The sequence below is a fragment of the Tamandua tetradactyla genome, chromosome 8 (assembly GCF_023851605.1).
Source record: "Tamandua tetradactyla isolate mTamTet1 chromosome 8, mTamTet1.pri, whole genome shotgun sequence".
Taxonomy (NCBI): Eukaryota; Metazoa; Chordata; class Mammalia; order Pilosa; family Myrmecophagidae; genus Tamandua; species Tamandua tetradactyla.
Window position 1 is genome coordinate 85,020,541 of NC_135334.1, and position 20,666 is coordinate 85,041,206.

The 20,666-nt window shown below is 39.2% G+C and overlaps 1 protein-coding gene across 7 annotated transcripts in view; it reads right to left on the reverse strand.

Moving 5' to 3' along the window:
• The window catches only part of SBF2 (SET binding factor 2), a 685,303-nt gene extending 664,887 nt beyond the window's left edge, over positions 1–20,416 (reverse strand). For all 7 annotated transcript variants that reach the window (XM_077113970.1, XM_077113972.1, XM_077113966.1 and 4 more), the window contains exon 1: positions 20,224–20,416. In XM_077113970.1, coding sequence (XP_076970085.1) covers positions 20,224–20,278 — 55 coding nt within the window. In that variant the 5' untranslated portion in view covers positions 20,279–20,416. The remainder of the gene's footprint in view (positions 1–20,223) is intronic.
• Positions 20,417–20,666: the final 250 nt, after the last annotated feature.

Below are 20,666 nucleotides of genomic sequence, written 5' to 3' on the forward strand. Positions count from 1 at the left end.
CCTGAAAGAATTTGTCAATAAGAGACTGGCCCTACAAGAAATACTAAAAGAAGTTTTGCTGAACGAAAAAAATGACAGGAGAAGGAGGTCTGGAGGAGGGCACAGAATTGAAGAGTATCACTAAGGGTAATTTAAATAATACAAAGAGAAAGAGGGAAAAGAATATATAGATCTGACAAATAAAACAAAAAAGATAAGATGATGGAATCAAGAAACACCTTTTCAGTAATAACTCTGAATGTTAACGGACTAAACAGACTAATTAAAAGATACAGATTGGCAGAATAGATTAAGAAACATAATCCAGCTATATGCTGCTTACAAGAGACTCATTTTAGACACAAAGATACAAATAGATTGAAAGTGAAAGGATGGAAAAAGATTTTTCCATGCAAGTTGTAACCAAAAGAAAGCTGGAGTATCTATACTAATATCAGATAAAATAGACTTTGAATGCAAAGACATCATAAGAGACAAAGAAGGCTGCTACAAAAAGGAACAATGTCATGAGGCATGCAACGATATGAATGAACATGTGGGACATTTGGTGAGATAAAATAAGCCAGAAACAAAAAACAACAATGGTATGGTCACCTTTAGAAAACAGGGGCCTAGATTGTAAGGTTTTAGAGCAGACACATTAAGTCCAGAGTGGTGATTATTATTTCTGGGTTTTGAGAGGCTGTTTTATATATATAACCTGATATTTAGAAATAAGAATGAAGCTGAACAGGTTGGGGTTAAAGTAATTCAGAACATGGGGTAAGGAAGACAGTGCCTATACTATAGAACCACACATACTCTTTGAGACCAATGGAAGAAAGGTTTATTTGATGTGGAACTGAAATTCTGTTTCACAGAAAACAGGAAGCACAGAGTAAGAAAGAGGCCCTTTAATCCTGTATAGATTATTGTAAAGCCTGGAAACATCCTAGAGTATATTAAGAAGATAATCAAAAAGTATCGGCAAAGTCCCCAGAGGAAGGGGAGAAAGACTTTGGAATTGTTAAACCTTACCATCAGGGAATCCCCTGATACTATGCCAAACTTTAGGGATACCTAAATCAATAAGCCATGCCCTCAATCATGAGGCTTACTCTTGTGAAGTTTATGTAGGTACCAGAGAAGCACACCTACAAGTTACTTCTGGAGGACCTCTGTTGTTGCTCAGAAGTGGTCTCAGTCTCTCTAAGCCCAACTCGGCCCTGCCCCCTATGTGGGAAAGACATCCAGGGGTGAAAGACTCCCTGGCAATGTGGGAGAGGATTCACAGGGATGAATCCAGACCTGGTACCATGGGATTAACAATTATATCCTGACCAAAACGGGGAAAAGAAATGTAATTAATAAACTATCAGTGGCAGAAAGAGCTCAAATAGAGTACAACCTACCCTGGAGGTTACTCTTAAGTAACCTTCAAGCTACGTATCATAACCTGCCAACCCCCAACCAGGACCATTCTAGTCAAAGCTAAAACAACACCTAGAGCAATATATATATTTCTACAAAGATTCCAGGCACTACAGTAATGTTCCAGAAACCTACAACTTCCAGATGGGTCCCTGGTCCAGATAAATCCTAAAACCTAGCCCAGCCTCTTTAGAACATCAGATAGTTTCATCTCCCTACCCCATATTAGTGATAGACCCTTCCACTATCAAAAATTTAGAATTGCCATAGCCCAAACAACCTCAAAGAGATGTATGGAAAGATCACAGGTGATGGTGGAATTATACAAAGAAGATAGGACTTAGCAAATGAATATGAATGCTGAATCATTAAATTGTTATCTCTTTCAGTCTCCAGTATTTTAAAGCAGTTGGAAGTAAAAACCTAAAATTGTGAAATTGTAACCCATGTCAAAGCCTGAAACATGTTCTACAACTAATTGCGGTGCTGTGCTTTGAAATATATAGCTTTTTTGTATATATGCTATTGTTCACAAAAAAAGAATGAAAAAAAAGTCGATTGGGATGATAAAAAAGTACTTAAGCCTTCTAGCCTCCTATAATCTGGAGTAGCTAGAAGGAAAAATATGAAAGGATCATATGGTAATCCATGGCAAACTCTGGGATATATTCTGTAATCACTTTGTGAAAAATGCTTTCAAAACTATAGCTTTTTTATTTCTTTGCTTTGTACATATGTTGTACCATACAATAAAAAAAGTAAAAAAATAAGTTAGAATGTGCACAGCCTAAATACCCCTACAGAGCATGAGAAAGATCAGAGGTGAAAAAGTTGGGTTTAACAAATGAGTGCTAGATCATTTTCCTGATATTTCTTTTAACCTCCAGTACCTTTGAGCAGCTAAAAATAAAAACCTAATATTGAGGAATTGTAACTCATACCAAACTGTAAAACCTGTTCTATAACTATTTGTTGTGACGTACTTTGAAATGTATTGCTTTCAGGTATATATGTTATTTAAAGAGAAGGAGTATAACAGAGAAGATAGGATTTAACAAATGACTGCTCAATTAATATATTGACATTTCTGTCAGTCTCCTGTGTCTTGGAGGTACTAAAAGAAAAAACCTGAAATTGTGGAACCTGTTCCATGACTACTTGTTAAAATGTATGCTGAAATTTATTGCTTTTTGTATATATATCACTATAAAAAAGTTAAAATAAAGATATCACAAAAAAAAGAAAACTACAGACCAATATCTCTTATGAATATAGATGCAAAATTTTTCAACAAAACACTTGCAAATCAAATCCAACAGCACATTAAAAAAATCATACAACATGATCAAGTGAGATTTGTCCCTGGTATGCAAAGTTGGTTCAACAGAAGTAAATCAAATTAATGTAATACACCATATTAACAGGATGAAGGAAGAAAACCACATGATCATCTCAACTGATGCAGAAAGGGTTTTTGACAAAATACAGCACCCTTTCTTGAAAAAAAAACACTTAGAACACTAGGAATAGAAGGAAACTTACCTATGTGATAAATGGCATATATGAAAAGCCCACAGCTAACATCCAACTTAATGGCAAAAGACTGAAAGCTTTCCCTCTAAGATCTGGAATAAGACAAGGATATTCACTGTCATGTCAGTTCTTCAACTCTGTACCAGAAGTTCTATTCAAAGCAATTAGGCAAGAACAATAAAAGACATTCATAATGGAAAGGCAGAAGTATAACTTTCACTGTTTGCAGATTATATCATTGTACATACAGAAAATTCTGAAAAATCCACAACAAAGCTCCTAGAGCTAATAAATTAATTCAACAAAGTGTTGGGGTACAAGATTAACATACAAAAATCAGCAGTGTTTGTATATACAAGCAATGAACAACTGGAAGAAGAAATCAAGAAAAAAATTCCATTCACAACAGCAACTAAAAGGATCAAATATATATGAATAAATCTAACCAAGGAAGTACAGGACTTATGCACAGAAAACTACAAAACATGGCTAAAATAAATCACAGACCTAAATAAATGGAAGGACATTCCATACTCATGGATGGAAGACTAAATATTATTAAGATGTCAATGCTACCTATAGCAACTTATAGAGTCACTGCAATCCCAATCAAAATTCCAACAACCTTCTATGCAAAAATGGAAAAGCCAATCAACAAATTTATATAAAAGGGGAAGGGCTTCTGAATAGCTAAAGCCATCTTGAAAAAGAAGAATGAAGTTGGAAGACTTGTACTTACTGATCTTAAAACTTTTTACAAAATCACAGTAATCAAAACAGCAGGGTGCTGACAGAAGAGCAGACATATAGATGGATGGAACAGAATTGGGAGCTCAGAAATCACTTCTCACATTTAAGATCAAATAATTCTTGACAAGGTGGCAAAGACAACTCCATTGGGAACAAACAGTCTCTTCAACAAACTGAATTCAACCAAATTATATGATCTCAATAGCTTGAAAGAATTAGAATAAGCAAACTCAGAAAGTCAGAATCTAGAATACAGGTTATCATGGGATGGGGTGAGATTAGAGAATGGAAATTTAAGGCTTAAAATACACAAGGTTAATGCCTGGAATGATGGAAATGTTTTGGTAATGGATGGTAGTGATGGTAGCATAACTTTATGAATGCAATTAACAGCACTGAAATATATATCTGAATATGATTAAAAGCATAAATGTTACTGTATTATTTTGAAAGCTGCCAGAATTCAGTTTATCAGAACTGAAATGGCTTTCAGAAAGGGGAATTTAATAAGTTACAACTCTACAGTTCCAAGGAACTGAAAGTATCCAAATTAAGGCACTAGCAAGAGGGTACCATGACTCAAGAAAGGCCAATCTGTCAGGAACACATCTGTCAGATATGTAGTCAGGTGGCTAGCATCTGCTGGTCCCTGGTTCCTGAGCTCTGTTCCTGTAGGGGTTCCTCACTTTACTTCTCCAGGGCTGGCTTTCATCTCTTGGCTTTCCCTGGCTCTCTCTCGGTTCTGGCTTGCTTAACATTTCATGGCAATGTCTGCTGGGCTCCAAGCATCTCCAAACATGCATGTCTCTGTTCTCCACATGTCCTCATTGTGTCAGCTCTGCTATGAAGTTTCTATGGGCTTTGAGGATTCTGTCATTTCTGACTTTCTATAAAATGTTTCCTCTTAAAGGATTCTAGTAAACTAATGGAGACCCACCTGGAATGGGTGGAGTCACATCTTCATCAATGAAAAGATCACACCTGGGAGGTACAATGGTGGGTCAATGGCAGAATTCTTGCCTGCCATGCCAGAGACCTGGGTTCAATTTCCAACGAATGCCCATGTAAAAAAAAAAATTTTATAAAAACAGATCACGCCCACAATTGGGTATGTCATATCTCTGTGGAAATAATCTAATCAAAAGTTTTCCAACCTACAGTATTGACTTAGGATTAAAAGAATCAGCTGCCTCCACAAGATTAGATCAGGATTAAAACATGGCTTTTCTAGGGTACATAATAATTTTAAACCAGCACAGATAGAGTGTATACATGGTAATAATAACTATTTTTTTTAAATCCATGGAACTATACCAAACAGTAAACCCTAAATTAACTGACCTTAATTAATAGTAATAATAATAAAATTGTATTATTTGTTATCTACTATAGCAAATGTTCCACACCAATGCAGTGTTAGGGGTGTGGTATTTGGGGATCCTATATTCTATGCATGATTGTAAAGCCACATCTTCTCTAATAAAGAAAAAAAAAGTTACAAAATGAAAAAAAATTTTAATTGACTTTTTTGGGGGGGAGGAGGGGAATTGCAGGGTTTGGGAACCAAACCTGGTCTCCCAATTGGCAGGCGAGAATTCTACCCTGAGTTACCCCTGCACCACCCTTAACTAACATTTTGTTGGGGGGATGCATGGTCCAGGAATAGAACCCAGGTTTCCCCCATGAAAGGTGAGCAGTCCTTAACTGACTTTTTTTTTTTTTCTTACATGGGCAGGCACCGGGAATCAAAACTGGGTCTCCAGCATGGCAGGCAAGAACTCTGCCACTGAGCCACCGCTGCCTGCCCCTTTAATTGTCTTTTAAGAAGTTATCTTGAGAAGTTTCTTAGTTTTCTTAGGAATTCATTATTTATATACTAGTATCTAAAATAAAAAACTTACCCTGAAACTTCCTTCTTAGTATGCATCACCACTATCTTTTCCCAATACCACTAATAATACGTCAACATTTCCAATTCTATAATATGCCTACATGACTTATTACCTCCTACAAAGTCTCCACAACTGATCAGTGATAAGTTTTGATGAATACCACTATAAAACATCTCCCAGACTAATAAAAAACGGCAATCATGCTTTCCAAAGCACACTTTTGTATATGTACTATCGAAGCACGCACCCAAAGCACACTGTCTTTAGAAGGGAGTAGTCAGAGCTAGACTAATAAATTTGAATCCAATATACCTGTGCTTGATACCTGTTTTAGTTTGCAAATGCTGCCAGAATGAAATATACCAGAAACTGGTTGGCTTTTTACAAAGGGGATTTATTAAGTTATAAGCTTACAGTTCCAAGGGTGTAAAAATGTTCAAACTAAGTCACCCAGAAAAAGGTACCTTGACGCAAGTAAGGCCAATGGTGATGGGTCTGGAACACCTTTATCAGCTGGAAAGGCACATGGCTGGTGTCTGCTGGTCCTCTGGCTTCTGGTTTCAAACAGGTACAGCTCCAAACACCTCTGTCTCAGCTCTGAGCTTTTTACAAAATGGTTCCCTCTTAAAGGATTCCAGTAAATATATTAAGACCCACCTTGTATGGGTAGAGGGGCATCTCCATGGAAACTACCTAATCAAGAAGATCCTGGCCAAACAATAGGTCTGCACCCACAAGACTGTATTAGGATTAAAGAGCATGGCTTGGAGGAGGGGCCAAGATGGTGGCTTAGCAAGGTGCACGATTTAGTTCGTCCTCCTGAACAGCTACAAAATAACCAGGACAGAACAGAACAGCTCCTGGGGCCACATCAGTGACCAGACACACAGCATACCCCAGTCTGGACCAGCTGGACCAGCTGTGAGTCCCTCCAGAACCGTGAGTTCCCCAAGCCATGGTGGCCGGCACCCCTCCCCAACAGGCTGCTTCCCAGGGGGGAAAGGAAAGGGACTTTACCAGCAACAGGGGCTCAGCGCAACCAAACGCCAATTTTGGAATTAATTTTAAAATTCTGACAACTAAAAATAGGCCCCCAGCTCAGTTGAACCTGGTCAAAGTGGAGGTCACTCATTTTTGCCCCAGCACCACGGGGGCAGGGCTGACTGAAAAAGAAAAAAAAAAAAGAAACAGAGGTTTTTGTGGCTGTGTTCCTATGACGTCTTGACTGCCTTTGGATACAGCAGCAGGGCTCCTCAGGCTGCAACTGCCCCAGGCATGGGCAGAAACAAGCTTGTTTGAGAGCTTGTCTGGAGCTTGTGCCTTCCCCAGGGGAGGGATGGGGCCCAGCTCAGGTGGATTCCTTCCCTCAAGGAATTCAGACCCCAGGCCTTGGTAATCTGAAGCCATTAAAACCAGCCTACAACCTCTCCTCTGTCTCCACCACACCCCCAGCAGAGAGTCTGCCAAAGTTAAAGGTACCGCATCATCTTATGCTGGCGGGACTCGCAGGCAGACAAGCACCACATACTGGGCAGGATAAGAAAAACAGAGTCCAGAGACTTCACAGGAAAGTCCTTCAACCTGTTGGGTCTCGCCCTCAGGGAAAACTGATGCAGGTGACTCTTTCCTCCTGACAGGAGGCCAGGATTGATCTGAGAAAATCCAGCTGGGGTCTATAATACCTAAGTAGACCCTCCTAAGTGTGGGGAGAAAAAGGCACCATACAGGCAGGGCAAGAAACAAGAAAACCAGAACTGAAAACTTCTCCTCCATTAAAGAAAACCTAAGCTAGAGGTCCAGAAAAAGCTGAACTGAACATCAAAGAACAGACAGACAACAAATTCATCCAGCAAGAAAACCATAGGTAAAAGAAGTGAAAGCAATCTCCAGAATAAACTAATTAAGGTAATTAAATGCCTAGATGTCAGCAAAAAATAACCGGTCACACTAGGAAAATTGAAGATATGGTCCAGTCAAAGGAAAAAACCAACAATTCAAATGAGATACAGGAACTGAAACAATTAATTCAGAATATACGAACAGACATGGAAAACCTCATCAAAAATCAAATCAATGAATTGAGGGAGGATATAAAAAAGGCAAGGAATGAACAAAAAGAAGAAATCAAAATTCTGAAAAAACAAATCACAGAACTTATGGGAATGAAAGTTACAGTAGAAGAGATGAAAAAAACAATGGAAACCTATAATGTTAGATTTTGAGAGGCAGAAGACAGGATTAGTGAACTGGAGGATGGAACATCTGAAATCTGACAAGAAACAGAAACTATGGGGAAAAATGGAAAAATATGAGCAGGGACTCAGGGAATTGAATGACAATATGAAGCACATGAATATATGTGTTGTGGGTATCCCAGAAGGAGAAGAGAAGGGAAAAGGAGGAGAAAAACTAATGGAGGAAATTATCACTGAAAATTTCCCAACTCTTAGGAAAGACTTAATATTACAGATCCAAGAAGTGCAGTGTACCCCAAAGAGAACAGATCCAAATAGACATACTCCAAGACATTTACTAATCAGAATGTCAGAGGTCAAAGAGAAAGAGAGAATCTTGAAAGCAGCAAGAGAAAAGCAATTCATCACATACAAGGAAAGCACAATAAGACAATGTGTAGATTTCTCAGCAGAAACCATGGAGGCGAGAAGAGAGCAGGATGATATACTTCAATTATTAAAAGAGAAAAAGTACCAACCAAGAATTCTGTATCCAAAAAAACTGTCCTTCAAAAATGAGGGAGACATTAAAACATTTTCAGTCAAAAAATCACTGAGAGAATTTGCGACCAAGAGACCGGCTCTGCAGGAAATACTAAAGGGAGCACTAGGGACAGATACAAAAAGACAGAAGAGAGAGATGTGAAGAAGAGTGTAGAAAGGAAGACTATCAGTAAAGGTAAAAAGAAGGAAAATTAGATATGACATATAAAATCCAAAAGGTAAAATGGTAGAAGAAAGTACTACCTGTACAATAATAATACTAAATGTTAATGGATTAAACTCCCCAATTAAAAGATATAGACTGGCAGAATGAATTAGAAAACAGGACCCATCTATATGCTGTCTACAGGAAACACATCTTAGACCCAAGGATAAACATAGGTTGAAAGTGCAAGGTTGGGAAAAGATACCTCATGCAAATAACAATCAGAAGAGAGCAGGAGTAGCTATACTAATATCCAACAAATTAAACTTCAAATAAAACAGTGAAAAGAAACAAAGGACACTATGCATTAATAAAAGGAACAATTCAACAAGAAGACATAACAACATAAATATTTATGCACTGAGCCAGAATGCTCCAAAATACATGAGGCAAACACTGAAAAGAGAAATAGACACACCCACCATAATAGTTGGAGACTTCAATTCCACACTCTCATCAATGGACAGAACATCTAGGCAGAGGATCAATAAAGAAACAGAGAATTTGAATAATACAATAAATGAGCTAGACTTAACAGACATTTATAGAACATTACACCCCACGAAAAATAATAATACATCACAACTAGGTAGATTTTTTTTAACCAGGAATACAATGATGGTTCAACACAAGGAAATCAATCGATATAATATGGCACATTAACAAATTGAAAAGGAAAAATCACACGATCATCTCAATAGATGCTGAAAAAACATTCGACAAAATTCAATATCCTTTTCTGATAAAAACACTTCAAAAGGCAGGAATCAAATGAAACTCCCTCAGTATGATACAGGGCACATATGAAAAACCCACAGTCAGTACCACACTCAATGGTGAGAGACTAAAAGCCTTCCTCCTAAGATAAGGAATGAGACAAGGATGTCCTCAGTCACCACTATTATTCAACACTGCATTAGAAGTTCTAGCCAGAGCAATTAGGCAGGGAAAAGAAATAAAAGGCATTCAAATAGGAAAGGAAGAAGTAAAACTTTCATTATTTGCAGATGGCATGACACTAACTTGGAAAACCCTGAGAAATCGACAACAAAACTTACTGAGCTAATAAATTCAGCAAAGTGGAGGGATATAAGATTAATGTGCAAAAATCAGTAATGTCTTTATACACAAGCAAGGACCTAACTGAGGAGACAAATAAGGGAAAAAATCAACTCAAATAACAACTAAAAGAATCAAGTACCTAGAAATAAACTTAACCACGGATGTAAAGGACACTTACACAGAAAACTGCATAACACTGCTAAAAGAAGTCAAAGAAGATCTAAACAGATGGAAAGACATTCCCTGCTCATGGATAGGAAGGTTAGATGTAGTTAAGATGCCAGTTCTACCCAAATTGATCTACAGATTCAATGCAATAACAATCAAAATTCCAACAACATAATTTGAAGACTTGGAAAAGCTATTTGGAAAGGAAAGAGACTTTGAATAGCTAAAAATATCCTTAAAAGAAGAATGAAGGGGGAAGACTGACACTTCCTGATTTTAAAGCTTTTTATAAAGTCGCATTGGTCCAAACAGCATGTCTTGCACAAAGATAGAAGTATTGACCAATGAAATCAAATCAAGAGTACAGAAATAAACCACCAAATCTATGGTCAACTGATCTTCCACAGGCCCCTTAACCCAATGAACTGGGACAGAAGAGTCTTTTCAATAAATGGGCATGGGAGAACTGGATATCAATAGCCAAAAGAATGAAAGAGGACCCTTACCTTACACCCTATACAAAAATTAACTCAAAGTGGATCAAAGGCCTAAATATAAGCACCTATATCATAAAACTCCTGGAAGAAAATATAGGGAAACATGTTCAAGACCTAGTAATGGGAGGTGGCTTGCTAAACTTTACATTCAAAGCATAAGCAATGAAAGAAAAAATAGATAAAATAGGAACTCCTCAAAATCAAATGCTTCTGCACCTCAAACGACTATGTCAAAAAGGTGAAGAGGCAGCCAACTCAATGAGAGAAAATATTTGGAAATCATGTCTCAGATAAAGGTTTGATATCCTATATACATGAAGAAATAATACAACTCAACAACAAAGGAATGAAGAACCCAGTGAGCTAAAGATATGAACAGACATTTTTCCAAAGAGCAAATACAGATGGCTAAAAAGCACATTAAGAGATTACTATAAGGGAAATGCAGATCAAGACTACAATGAACTATCACCTCAACACCTATTAGAATGGTGCTATTAAACAAACAGGAAACTACAAATGTTAGAGAGGATGTGGAAAAACTGGAACACTTACACACTGCTGGTGGGAATGTATAATGGTACAGCCACTATGGACTAACTACAGCTAAATATTATATTTAATATATAATTCAATATTATAGTGGCTAAATATTATATTTAATGAATAATTCAATATTATAAACTATTGAATTGCCTATGACACGGCAAAACCAATACAGGGTATAACCCAGGAGAGCTAAGAGCACTGACATGAACAGACATTTGCACATCGATGTTCATAGCATTATTCACAATTACCAAAAGATGAAAACAATCCAGTTGCCCATCAACAGACAAGTGGATAAACAAAATGTGGTATATACATATGATGGAATCTTATGCATCAGTAAGATGAAATGAGGTCTTGAAGCATATGACAACATGGCTGAACCTTGAAAACATAATGCTGAATGAAATAAGCCAGACACAAAAGGACAGATATTGCTTGATTTCACTTTTATAACCTTGGTAAAGGTAAACTCAGAGGCTTATAATATAGAATATAGGGGACCTAGAGATACGCAGAAGCTATCTCTAGGAGATGGGTGAACGGTAAGCGTTCTCTTAAATGTAAGAGAATGGATAGAAGTGACTCCAATCAGCTGAAGGCTTTTAAGGAAGAAGAGAGACTTTTTCACTGCTTCTTCAGCCAGCGAGTCTCTCCTGTGGAGTTCGACCAGATCCTTTATCGTTCTACCAGCTTCACAGCCTGCCCTACGGATTTTGGACTCTTCCATTCCCAGTTATGTGAGACAGTTTTATAAATCTCATATTTACAGATCTCTCCTGTTGGTTTTGTTTCTCTAGAGAACGCTAACACACTCTTTAAGCCCAACTCTACAAGTAAAACCGTTACTCTCACCTCTATGTGGGACATGACAACCGGGGTGACAGTCTCCCTGGCAATGTGTGATATGAATCCCAGGGATGACACTGGCCCTGGCACCACGGGATGGACAATGCCTACCTGTCTAGAAAAGGGAAAAGAAATGTAACAAAATAAGGTATTAGTGGCTGAGATAGTTCAAATAGAGTCATGAGACTATTCTGGAGGCTATTTTTATGCAAGCTTCAGCTAGATATTGCCATTCCATGGTTTGTCAAACCCCAACCAAAACCATTCCTGCCAATCCTAAAGATTATCTAGGGCTCCATCTGAGATTCTACAGAAGTTCCATGCACTATGATCACTTTTCAGAAATCTACAATCTCCAGAGGGGTTCCTGGGCCAGACCAAATCCTAAAACCCAGAGGGGCCAGCCTCTCCAGAGCATCAAAATAGTTCCATCCCCCTATCCATTATCCAGCTCTTTCCAACATGAACAAGGTAGTGGGCAGAGCCAAATACCCCTAAAGATTGGGAGAGGAATCAAAGGAGAAGGAGGAGTAATAACAAAGAAGACAGGATTTAACAAACGAGTATAACTGCTGAATTATTATATTGATATTCCTTTTAGTCTCCAGTGTCTTGGAGCAGCTAGAAGAAAAAAACCTAAAATTGTGGAAGTGTAACCCATATCAAACTCTGAAATCTGTTCTATAACTACTTGTTACAATGTACTTTGAAATTTATTGCTTTTTTGTATATATGCTGCATTTCATTCAAAAAAAAAAAAAAAAAAAAAGCCAAGCCAAAGACTGGGAGAAAACACCTGATAAAGACTTGTATCTATCATTAAAAAAAATTATAAATTCTTCAACTGAATAAGATGACACCAAAAACCCAATTTTAGAAGGGCAAAAATATGATCAGACGCTTTATAAAAGATTTGCAAATGACCAATACATACATAAAAAGCTACTCGACATCATTAGTTACCAGGAAAATGCAAATTGAAACCATACTGAGACCACTACATGCTCACTAGAGTGGCTAAAAAATAATAAGTGAGACTTCCGGGTCAAGATGGCAGCTTAACAATGTGCGCGTTTTAGTTCGTCCTCCAGAACAACTACTAAATAACCAGAAACAGTACAGAACAGCTCCTGGGGCCACATCAGTGACCAGACACACAGCGTACCCCAGTCTGGACCAGCTGGACCAGCTGCGAGCACCTCCCAGAACCGTGAGTTCCCAAAGCTGTGGCGGCCAGCGCCCCTCCCCCACAGGCCACTTCCCAGAGGGGAAAGGAAAGGACTTTACCAGCAGCAGGGACTGGGCACAATCAAATGCCAATTGTGGAACTAATTAACAAATTCTGACTACTAAAAATAGGCCCCCAGCTTAGGTGAACCTGATCAAAGAGGAGGTTGCTCATTTTTGCCCCGCCGCCAAGGGGGCAGGACTGACAGAAAAAGGGGGGGGAAAAAGAGAAGGAAACAGAGGTTTTTGTGGCTGTGTATCTACAAAGGCTTGACTGCCTCTGAATACAGCGGCAGGACTTTTCAGGCTGCAACTGCCCCAGTTGCAGAAGTGAGCTCTTTTGGGGGCTTGACTGGAGCCTGTGCCTTCCCCAGGGGAGGGGTGAAGCCCAACTCAGGTGGAATTCCTCTCTCAAAGAATTCAGACCCCAAGGCTTGGTAATTTGAAGCCATTAAAACCAGCCTACAACCTCTCCTCTGTCTCCACCACGCCCCCAGCAGGGAGAATGTGCCAAAGTTAAAGGTACTGCATCATCTTATGCTGGTGGGACCTGCAGTCACACAAGCCCCACACACAGGGCAGGATAAGAAAAAGAGAGTCCAGAGACTTCACAGGAAAGTCTTTCAACCTGCTGGGTCTCACCCTCAGGGAAAACTGATGCAGGTGACTCTTTCCTCCTGATAGGAGGCCAGTTTGGTCTGAGAAAATCTGAATGGGGTCAATAATATCTAAGTAGACCCTCCTAAGTGTGTGTGGGGGAAAGGCACCACACAAGCAGGGCAAGAAACAAGAAAACAAGAACTGAAAAATTCTCCTCTGTTAAACAAAACTTAAGCTAAAGGTCCAGATAAAGCTGAACAGAATGTCAAAGAACAGATAGACAACAAATTCATCCAGCAAGAAAACCCTAGATAAAAGAAGTGAAAGCAATCTCCAGAATAAACTAATTAAGGTAATTAAATGCCTAGATGCCAGCAAAAAATAACAAATCACACTAGGAAAATTGAAGATATGGCCCAGTCAAAGGAACAAACCAACAATTCAAATGACATACAGGAGCTGAAACAATTAATTCAGAATGTACGAACAGACATGGAAAACCTCATCAAAAACCAAATCAATGAATTGAAGGAGGATATAAAGAAGGCAAGGAAAGAACAAAAAGAAGAAACTGAAAGTCTGAAAAAACAAATCACAGAACTTATGGGAATGAAAGACACAGTAGAAGACATGAAAAAAACAATGGAAACCTACAATGGTAGATTTCGAGAGACAGAACATAGGATTTCTGAACTGGAGGACGGAACATCTGAAATCCAATAAGAAACAGAAACTATAGGAAAAGAATGGAAAAATATGAGCAGGGACTCAGGGAATTGAAAGACAATATGAAGCACACGAATATACGCGTTGTGGGTGTCCCAGAAGGAGAAGAGAAGGGAAAAGGAGGAGAAAAACTAATGGAGGAAATTATCACTGAAAATTTCCCAACTCTTAGGAAAGACTTAATATTACAGATCCAAGAAGTGCAGCGTACCCCAAAGAGAATAGATCGAAATAGACATACTCCAAGACATTTAATAATCAGAATTTCAGAGGTCAAAGAGAAAGAGAGGATCTTGAAAGCAGCAAGAGAAAAGCAATCCATCACATACAAGGGAAGCCCAATAAGATTATGCGCAGATCTCTCAGCAGAAACCATGGAGGCGAGTGGGATAATATATTTAAATTATTAAAAGAGAAAAACTGCCAACCAAGAATTCTATATCCAGCAAAATTGTCCTTCGAAAATGAGGGAGAAATTAAAACATTTTCAGACACAATATCACAGAGAATTTGTGACCAACAGACCAGCTCTGCAAGAAATACTAAAGGGAACACTAGAGACAGATACGAAGACAGAAGAGAGAGGTGTGGAGAAGAATGTAGAAAGGAAGACTATGAGTAAAGGTAAAAAGAAGGAAAATTAGATATGACATATAAAATCCAGAAGGCAAAATAGTAGAAGAAAGTACTACCCATGCAGTAATAACACGGAATGTTAATGGATTAAACTCTCCAATCAAAAGACATAGTCTGGCAAAATAGATTAAAAAACAAGACCCATATATATAGTGTCTCTACTCAAAGGACACGAGCCCAAGGACACAAATGGACATTTACACACCAATGTTTCTATCAGCATTATTAACAATTACCAAGAGATGGAAACAGCCAAAATGTCCATCACCAGACAGTTGACTAAACAAACTGTGGCATATACATTTGATGGAATATTATGCAGCTGTAAAACAGAATAAAGTTATGAAGTATGTAACAACATGAATGGACCTTAAGGACATTATGCTGAGTGTGATGAGCCAGAAACAAAAGGACAAATACTGTATGGTCTCACTGATATGAACTGACATTACTGAATAAACTTGGAATATTTCCTTGGTAACAGAGACCATCAGGAGATAGAAATAGGGTGAGATATTGGGTAATTGGAGCTGAAGGGATACAGATTGTGCAACAGGACTGAATATAAAAACTCAGAAATGGACAGTACAATACTACCTAACTGTAATGTAATTACATAAAAACACTGAATGAAGCTGCATGTGAGAATGATAGAGGGAGGAGGGCTGGGGTCATAAATGAAATCAGAAAGAAAGATAGATGGTAAAGATCGAGATGGTATAATCTAGGAATGCCTAGAGTGTATAATAATAGTGAAATGTACAATGTACAAATTTTAAAAATGTTTTTGCACAAGGAAGAACAAAGGAACGTCATTATTGCAGGGTACTGAAAATAGATGATAATTAATACTTTAAAATGTCACCTTATGTGTGAGACTAAAGCAAAAAATGTTTATTTGCTACAAAATTTAGATTTTGACTAAAGCATTTCCTAATATAACTCATGTAGATAGTTTGATTGAATGTCATAAGTACTTGGAATCTCAGGTAGCACATGAGATTTTGTTGGTTTGTCCAGAGTGATGCCCTGATGAATCCCAGAGTGATTTGATCATGAGTGGAAAAGTATTTGCAAGTCCCCTTCGGGGAATGGTGAGAACGGGGGAAAATTCAACCTCCCCAAGTTGAATTCTTGATATTCTCACAAGCAGTGTGGACAACCAAAGCTATAGGCTGAGCCCCCAGTCTTGGGGTTTGTTCATATGAAACTTAACTCCACAAAGGATAGGTCAAGTCTACTTAAAATTTATGCCTAAGAGTCACCCCCAAGAGAGCCTCTTTTGTTGCTCAGATGTGGCCTCTCTCTCCAGCCAACACAGCAAGCAGACTCACCACCCTCCCCTGTCTACATGGGACATGACTCCCAGGGGTGTGGACCTTCCTGGCAACGTGGGACAGAGATCCTGGAATGACTCAGCATCAAGGGACTGAGAAAAACCCTGGAATGAGCTGAGAATTAACATCAAGGGATTGAGAGAACCTTCTCGACCAAAGGGGGAAGAGTGAAATGAGACTAAGCGTCAATGGCTGAGAGATTCCAAACAGAGTCGAGAGGTTATCCTGGAGGTTATTCTTATGCATTAAGTAGATATCACCTTGTTGTTTAAGATGTAGCGGAGAAGCTGGAGGGAACTGCCTGAAAATGTAGAGCTGTGTTCCAGTAGCCATGTTTCTTGATGATGATTGAACAATGATATAGCTTTCACAATGAGACTCTGTGAATGTGAAAACCTTGTATCTGATGCTCCTTTTAGCTACTATATCAACAGAAGAGTAGAACATATGGAATAAAAATAAATAATAGAGCGAACAAATGTTAAAATAAATTTAGTTTGAAATGCTAGTGGTAAATGAAAGAGACGGGTAACGGGTATGGTATGTATAATCTTTTTTTTTTCTCTGTTATCGTTTTATTTCTTTTTCTGTTGTCTTTTTATTTCTTTTTCTAAATCGATGCAAATGTTCTAAGAAATGATGAATATGCAACTATGTGATGATATTAAGAATTACTGATTGTACATGTAGAATGGAATGATATCAATGTTTTGTGTGTTAATTTTTTTTAATTAATAAAAAAGTTTAAAAAAATAATAAGTGAAATGAAATAAACTAAAATAAATATTGACAATATGTAGGACAACTGGTACTAAGATATATTGCTGGCGAGAATGCAAAATGGTACAGCCAGTTTGGAAAACACTTCGGTAGTTACTTTCAAAGTTAAACAAATGCGTATCATATGACTCAGCAATTCTTCTGCTAAGTATTTATCCAAGAAAAATGAGAACACATGAAGGCACAAAGATCTGTATGCAAAATGTTCATAACAGCTTTGTTCATAATAGCCCCAAACTGGAGACTCAAATGTCCACCAATTGGTGAATGGATAAACAATTTCCATAATATTCAGTAATACAAAGGAACAACTGCTGATACACCCAACATGGATAAATCTCAAAAGCATTATGCTAAGTGAAAAAAGCCAGACGTAAAAATTGTATAATTCCATTTACATGAGTCTAGAAAAGACAAAACCATATGTACAGGAAACAGATCACTGGTTGCCAGAAGCTAGGATGGAAACTGGCCGCAAAAGGGCATGAGGGAACCTTTTGGAAGGATGGAAATGTTCTATATCTATATCTTCATTATGGTGGTACAAGTTTATTTGTCAAAACTTATCTAACTGTTCATTCAAAAGAGTAATTCTAACACGTGTAATTATACCTCCATAAGCATGACTAAAGAAAAATTATCCCAAGTTAAAAACAGTGATACATTTCACTATCAAGATTCTACAACTTACACAGCCTTCTGTCTTTTGTTACTTAAAAAAATACTCTTTTCCTATTCCGCTGTGGGTGGGGAGTAGTCAGGGTTGCTCAGGAGTGAGGGCATGGGTGCATCAGAACCCCAGTGAACTAAGGAGGGAGTCCATGTGGTGGGGGAACAGCCAAGCATGGTAGTCAAAGGCCAAGCAAGGAGGCATCAACGCAGAGGAGCAACCTGGGATGGGGCACCAGAGTGCAAATGGAACGGGAAGGATATAATGCCTTCACATGGAGGCAGCCCAGTATGGGGCATCAGAGCCTTATTGGGCTTCCTAGAGAAATGGTTGATTCCAGGATTAAATCAGGAAAAATACAAGACAATACCAGAATATCTTCTTCTGCCAAAAAGTAAGGATGTGCTCAAAGGATGAGGATACGTCATAAGGACACAGAAGCCAGCTTGAATGGGTTCTTTCTGGCCAAATCCTGAACAATTTGAACATCAAAAGAAATAACAATATAATCCACAGAAAACCATGAATTCATATAAATATAAACAAATAAATGAATACACTATAAATTTGATATGGAACAAGACAGTAACAGTTTCAAAATACTCCTCACAAAACCTATTTAACTGCATATTAAATGGTAATCTTATAGTGGGAAAAGTCTGGAAGACACCACTTAATAATATTAAGTAATCAAAGTGAAAATCACCTATATTGGGACAAATTGAATTACGTACCACTTGATAAGGTACAATAAAAACACAGGATCATACCTGTGTTATTCCTGCCCAAGTGTATGACCTGTATCTCATCATGAAGGAACAGATAATTCCAAATTGAAGGGCATTCTACAAAATACAGAATGTAATCTTTAAAAAGTGTCAAGGTTATGAAAATTAAGACATGAAGGAACAGTTCCAGATTGAAGGAAACTGGAGACATGACAAACTCAATAAGTAATTCTGACCTGAACCCTATTACCAGTAAAAAGATTCATGGCACAATCAACAAAATGTGAATAGATCTGAGAATTAGATGGACTACTGTATTAGTGTTAAGGTAGTATTACAATATAGAGTTTGCTGATCATATTGTGATTATGTAGAATACCCTAGTTTGTGGGAAATGATCATACTGTGATTATGTAAAATACACTAGTTTGTGGAAAATGTACACTAAAACATTCTGGGGTGACAGAACACGGGGTCAGCAATTTCTTCTCAAATAGTTCAGGGGTAAAAAACGTATTTGTATTGTACCTGTAACTTCAAGTTTGTGATTGTTTCAAAAATTTGCTAAAATGTGGGGAATAAAAAACAACCTAGCTAAAAACTAAACAGCTAGAAATAAACCATAGTTAGCCATACTAGTAATCTTTGTAGGAAAGAGACACCAAACTATGAAAAATTACTAAGTACTACGAAATTTTGGAATGAGAAGATTATATATAGCCCAAGCCCTTTTCCTAACAGTTGACCTCAATCAGATCATGAGTGGTCAAAGATGAAAAAATATAAAAGATTCCCAGTGAAAGTTATTAAGACCAACAGTAAAGGCAGCAGACCAAGAGTGAGTAGAACAATGATATTTTGATGCTATCAAAGGGTGTAACCATCAACAAAACACAATCTCAGCAACTCCTCTAAAAAATGAAGGGATTGTATAGCTGCTATCTAAAATTCCTTGCAAATGTTGAAACTAGGGTTAACTCCCACCTCAATTTATTGCATTATGCTTAGCTATATAGTATTGAAAAGGAATACAAACATAAAAATAAGCATGCATAAAGCCTTAATTCTCTTGTGTTAGTTCTTCAACTAAACAGCAAAATGCAATGCATTTGCCAAATTGTCCCTTGCGAATGGAAAAATTTTTGACACTGCTCCAGGAATGAAAAGAACAATTAAAAGGCACAGTAAAGCGAAACAGGATCACCTTAGCAGTCAGAGCTGTCCTTATGCAAAATGGATAATGTTCAAATTCATTCTGAAATACGCATCACATTTGTCTTGGAAGAGTTGTGCACATTTCCTAGAAATATTTCAAAGTGCAAGACTTCTTTCCCCTTCCCCATTACCATGCGTTCACCCGGGCAATCACTAGGCCAACTGCGAAGTAGTGAGGTAGCACGGGACTCTCAGCACTTCCTTTTGTAGAGAACAGCCCTCTGCATCACTCATTACTCATTCAGGATGCAGGGCAGAAATTTATCCCTGAGGAATCTAGCACATTTGGCTTCCGCACTCCCAGCCCTGCGGTCCTGGGCCCAATCCCACGGTTACGAGGGTGCTGCCCCTGAAGCCCGCCGGGCTCGAGAAAGCTCCATAGAGAGGGTCGCGGCGCCAGTCTTGCACCTTGCTGGGCCAAGCTTGTCCTCCCTGAGCCCCGGGAGACGCGACCTTCTCCCCTCCCCCTCCCATCGTGCCGGTCCTTCACGCCCACCGCGAGGCTCAGCCCCGCCGAGAAGGCCGGACACTGACCGCCCGGCTCCCCCGCGGCCCGGCCCGGCCCTCCCCGACGTCCAACCCCGAAGAGGCCACTGGACAGCAGTCGGGGGGCGGGGAGGCCCGGGGGCGGCGCCCGCCCCACACCCTTACCTGGCTTCTCGTGGTCGTAACCGACTACGATGAAGTAGTCAGCCAGCCGAGCCATGGTCGCCGCCGCCGCGCCCGGGAAGCTGGTCCCCGTCGCCGCCCTCGCCGCCGCCGCCGGGGAGGGCTCAGCATTTTCCCTGCAGCAACAGTAGCGGCAGCGGCTGTACTTCAGCCATGTTTGACAACCGAGGCGCGCTCTGCGCCTGCGCTGCGCCTAGCTCCCGCTCCGCCTCTGCCCCCACCCGCTCCGGCTCTGTGGTCCTGAGCCGCGACGATGAACCCACCCCCACCCTCAGCTGGAGGATTTGACCGTGGGCTTTGGGGAGTAGGCGGCTGGGCATATTCCTGACACGCGCTGCTACCGTAGCTGCTGGAGGTGGTTCATTTAGAGGCCTGGCTTCCCTTCCTCTCCCCTATTTTTCCTAAAGCAGGGGTCCTTCCTCCTT